At 35.8% G+C, this 4853-nt stretch overlaps 1 protein-coding gene across 2 annotated transcripts in view; it reads left to right on the forward strand.

The window, feature by feature from the left end:
• The first annotated feature begins 485 nt into the window (after positions 1 to 485).
• Positions 486 to 4853, forward strand: part of LOC144639320 (pancreatic lipase-related protein 2-like) — a 97798-nt gene continuing 93430 nt past the window's right edge. For both annotated transcript variants that reach the window (XM_078498637.1, XM_078498636.1), the window contains exons 1-5: positions 486 to 906; positions 1700 to 1933; positions 2250 to 2549; positions 2960 to 3148; positions 3329 to 3559. In XM_078498637.1, coding sequence (XP_078354763.1) covers positions 852 to 906; positions 1700 to 1933; positions 2250 to 2549; positions 2960 to 3148; positions 3329 to 3559 — 1009 coding nt within the window. In that variant the 5' untranslated portion in view covers positions 486 to 851. The remainder of the gene's footprint in view (positions 907 to 1699; positions 1934 to 2249; positions 2550 to 2959; positions 3149 to 3328; positions 3560 to 4853) is intronic.

A 4853-nucleotide genomic window follows, 5' to 3' on the forward strand; every position in this document is an offset into this window, starting at 1 on the left:
AAAGTTTAAGTTATTTACTTATGTCACGAAAACTCACTAAAAAGCTTTTTGCTATTTTAATACACTGAAATTTCAAATGTATTTTAAGTGCAGGTTCGTGCAAAAGTTGAGCTGAGGTTGACTTAGAAAACATTTAGCATGTGCAGACGAAAGATCATCATTTTTAAAACGACTTGCTGAACTAATCTCATTTTCTTGACAATTGGAGATCGAAATGAATTATTTATGTCGGCACCTTTCGTGCAACCTGCGTCAAGAATTTTTGTCTAGCTGGAAAATCACCCCGGAGAAATTCTGGCTAATGTTTGTTAAAATGTTCAATTAGCGAACCATCGCACGTACTTGTTATTTCTTGCAAGCATGCAGTAAAGAGTTGAAACACGTTAATAATTTGTATTAAAGTAAAACGTAGCTTCCTGATAATCTACCCTAAATTCAACTGTCTTATTTCAGCAGAGGAGCATTTCGTACCCTTGTCAACTGCCTTATGGTACCATAGCAATTAATACACCCACTTTGGCTTTTCACGAAATTGCTAATTTTTCGTTTCTAAAAGCGCGACGCTTCAACGAAAGGAAAATAATGGCTTCTTTCTGTTTTACGAGAAACCCACATAATTGTTGTTTCTTGCACCTTAGATGACTTAAAAATTAATTTTTGTCAAAAAATTCACAGAAAAGTGAATTAGGAATTGCTGTAATTTTACAAAGACAAGGATAACTTCTGTTTGGTCTGTTTGTACAAAATGACGTGTAAAAGTGTCAACACATCAAACCTTGCCCTTATAGATATAGCTAGTAGTGATATCTTACATTATTCGGAACGTCAAGGGAAAGACGAACAACAGAACGATGTCGACGACAGAAGTTTTTTTCCTGTTGATGGCACTAACGGCCCAAACACAGGGTATTTATTGTCCCGCATCATTTGCCCTATAACTGTAGCTTTACACATCTTGAATGAAATCGCTTTCTTAATTACGACTCGCGATCAGTCCGTTTTTTTTAACACGAATTCAAACCACTTTGCCACTTAGCTTTCTCTTTCTCTTTAACACGTAACCAAAAAACGTATATTTCTTTAAAGATAAGTTATTGTAAGTAATTTGATTTCTAAAGCCAAGCAGCAAAGTAAACTCTCTAAATTTTGGTCATGTGTGAAATTAAATAAGGTAAGGATATATTCCTGCCGTATTGTTAATGGTAATGTTGACTCTCGATAATTCATGTGCTGCAATACAGTAGCAACGTTGTCAAACCAAATAAAACACAAAACTTCAAGAAATAAGTACAATATAGCAAGATTGTATCAAAAAACGAGCAGGCTTGGAGCATGAAATTCCACTTTTAGGAACACAATCGGTAAAAATAGTCACGTCTCGACAATTCATCAACAAAAGATTTGGAAGTGTTTAGGCTTATATGTCAATACCATGCACGCATTGAACATGGAGAAATTTTGCCAATTTGAAATTGTTCATATTCAGAAGACACGTCCTTACAAATTATCCTCCAATCAAATGTCTGCCTCAGTGTCACGTGTCGGCCCAATACTTTGCCACGTAGCTTTTTCTCAAGTAGCTGCTGTTATGATCGCCAACTGACTTATCAAGCTTTGTAGACAATCGATGGCTACTCCTCTACAGGAGGCTGGTGAAAGGATCGGTGCATGTTCACTGACGCTTTTTGGATCTTTTAAGGTTTTTTGTTGCAAAAAGAGGTCTGTTATGGAAAGTACGGCTGCTTTGAGCGACAACCCGGTTTGATCGCGTGGCGTGTAAGATTGCCAGAATCGCCAGAAGAAGTTGGAACATCGTTTCACATGTATACCAGGGATGGCCATGGAATTGTTAATGATGTCGATGAAAGTCTGCTTACAGCCCCTAAGTTCGACATCTCAAGGCGAACGATCTTTGTGATCCATGGGTATATTGGTAAGTGCTTACTAATTCATTTAAAAAGCATGTAGAACTGTAACAATGACAAAGTTGTATTAAATTTTACCAAAGATGTCAGAGAAGAAGACCTATTTATTTATAAATAAATGCATCATCTAAGTATGGTCATCTAGATTAAAGGAAAAAATTACTAAACATTAACGGAAAAACAGATAATGGAATAATGGAAAACTCCCACAGGATTTTTATGTCGAGTATGTTCACCTTTTGATCACCAGTAGACGATGTAGGGGTGCCTTCCTTATTTCGCTTAAATTAACAATTATATTTTTTGCGTGCCCTTTCCATCTAGAAAGTAAAAATTTCTGGGCCACACGTTTGAAAGATGCTTTGTTGAAACGAGAAGACTGCAATGTGATTTTGGTTGACTGGCGTCACGGAGCAAGAACTTTATACAGCAAGTCTGCTGGAAACACTCGGCTTGTAGGGGCCCAGACAGGAGAGCTTATAAGGTTCCTGATTTCCAGTTCTTCCGGTTCTCCCGATTTCGCTAAGCGATTCTACGTTGTGGGATTCAGTCTTGGTGCTCACACTGCGGGATATGCTGGCAGCTATCTGAAGGATCACGGGATGACCCTAGGGCGCATAACTGGTAGGTGTTAGGGAAAAAGCTTTACTGTATAATTGTATTCTAAACTGCTTAAGGGTTCAGAGAAGGGAAAAGGAAAGAGGATAGCCTTCATAAATCCAGCGAGGTTTCGATTACGTCTTTTACATTTCAAAAGTGGGAATAATTGCAAGTGCTGGTATGCTTTTATGACAGAAAAATGCATTATATTTACATTTAGCTACATTTCACAAACGTATCTTTTTGTCAAAATGAAAACCAATTTTGTTATTTAAGATCGAAAGAAAAAGTTTTAAAGGATACCTCGGAATCCTATATGCCAGAAATTACTTCTTTACAACGACTTAAGAGGAGCTTGCACTATTGTGACATTTAAAGGTTACACAATAGTGCAACTAGATAGTATAGCTGCAAATCTTTACTTTATATAACAGGTTTAGATCCAGCTGGTCCTCACTTTACAATTGATGTGGACCCCAAGTACCGATTGGATCCAGGTGACGCTGAGTATGTTGACGTCATGCACACCGATGCGCTGCGTCTGGGGTCTGTTGAAACACTCGGACACACGGACTTTTGGCCAAATGGCGGCTACACGCAGACTGGTTGTATTCGGATACTCCGTAAGTATTCTCTCTTAGATACGTATGTACAGTGTATGAAATGTTCTATTCTAGTACAAACTTAGAAAATGGAATATAACCTCATGCAAACACGTCGGATTCTAATAAACAGACCAGTATGCCTCTGCGTCCCTCATCTATTACCTGGTAAATCTCAAGACCTCTTATTTTTTTTCTTAGAATTGATCCATACTGTTGTCTGTGACCACTTGAGGGCTCCAGAATACTACATCGCATCAGTACAAAACCTGTGCTCCTGGAAAGCGTTTCCATGCCGAAACTACCTTGACTTTGTGGCTGGAAAGTGCCTGCAGTGTAATGGCGAATGTCCCACTATGGGGTATGGTGCTGACGAGACCGAAAAGTATGGCTCCTTCTACATGAAAACAACCAGCGAAGCTCCATTCTGCGGTGAGTAAGCATCTGTTTTTCTGCTAGATTAGCTGCTTTTCTAAATCTTATGGTCTTCTTTTGTTTACTCTGTTTTGGACATTTCGGCTCTTCTAGGTTTTTTAATTCTCCTGGGTCGTCTGTCTCTGGGCTGGTTTTTCTGGGGTATTTTTTATTAGTAGTAATGTACTACACTCTGAGGCAAATTTGCCTTAGAGATGTAGTACATCACTACTTCCAGTGCTGTATACAAAATATGGGACAAAAATGGATTCAAATATTGGAATCAAATATTAGAATCAAAAACTGAAATTCAAACCCTAGAAAACCAAGCCTGTAAAACCAAGCCTGTAAAACCAACCCTTAAAAACCCTTGGTTCAAAATAAAAAAAAAACTTCTTATACTCTTTTTAAAAAATTTTGGAAGTGCGTTTAAATCAAGCTATGGATTCTAGCTATGGATTCAAGCGGAGCTTTTCTTTTTTATTTTATAAAATAAAATAAAAGAGAAATCTTGTTCATATAAAATCTTATTTTATATGATCAATTATATTTATTTGTTTGTGGCATTTGGCTTAATATAGTTCTTATATTCTTTTTTTATTTTTTATGCGTGATTATATGCTATTATTTTCATGTATCATATCTAAAAAGCTTAGAAGACCGTTATCTATTTTGATATCAGTGGAATTTCCACTTAAATTGCCTAATTTGTCTAGTGTTGCTTGTTTTGCCAATTGCCAAATAACACCACCTGTTTGTTTTTGTACGATGTTTTTACTTAATTTGATGTCAACCCCTTTTTTCATTTCTTTGTGTTTATTGAACCTTTTCTTTGTTGTCGTATTGACCATAAGTATATCAATACCATTGAACTGGTCACTAGGAATATGAATGGATACTGCTTCTTTGTTCTTATAAGCATTTCTTATACTTCGTTTTTGCTCCGGTGATAATTCAACTTGAATCTCGTGCAATTCAATCATGTATTATACTATACTATAATAATATATTTTATTTTTATGTGTAATTTTATTAATTTATTAACTGAAAATATAAAAAAGCTGGAATTATTATTGAGTGATATGAATGATACTGTTAATATAATAAAGAATATGTAAATTTATGTTATAGTATTGTTAATGCTTTTATCCATATAGATAAAAGCATTATTTAATAATTAAACCCTTAAGCCCATCTGATGCCATATATTACTATTATTACATATTACTTTATATATTTTTTGTTTATAGTGCGTTTAAATATGTTGTAAATCTTTCATTGGAATCCAGCTGTTAAAGTCATCACTGTATCC

This window comes from Oculina patagonica, chromosome 14 (assembly GCF_052425735.1).
Source record: "Oculina patagonica isolate OP01 chromosome 14, crgOcupat, whole genome shotgun sequence".
Classification (NCBI taxonomy): Eukaryota; Metazoa; Cnidaria; class Anthozoa; order Scleractinia; family Oculinidae; genus Oculina; species Oculina patagonica.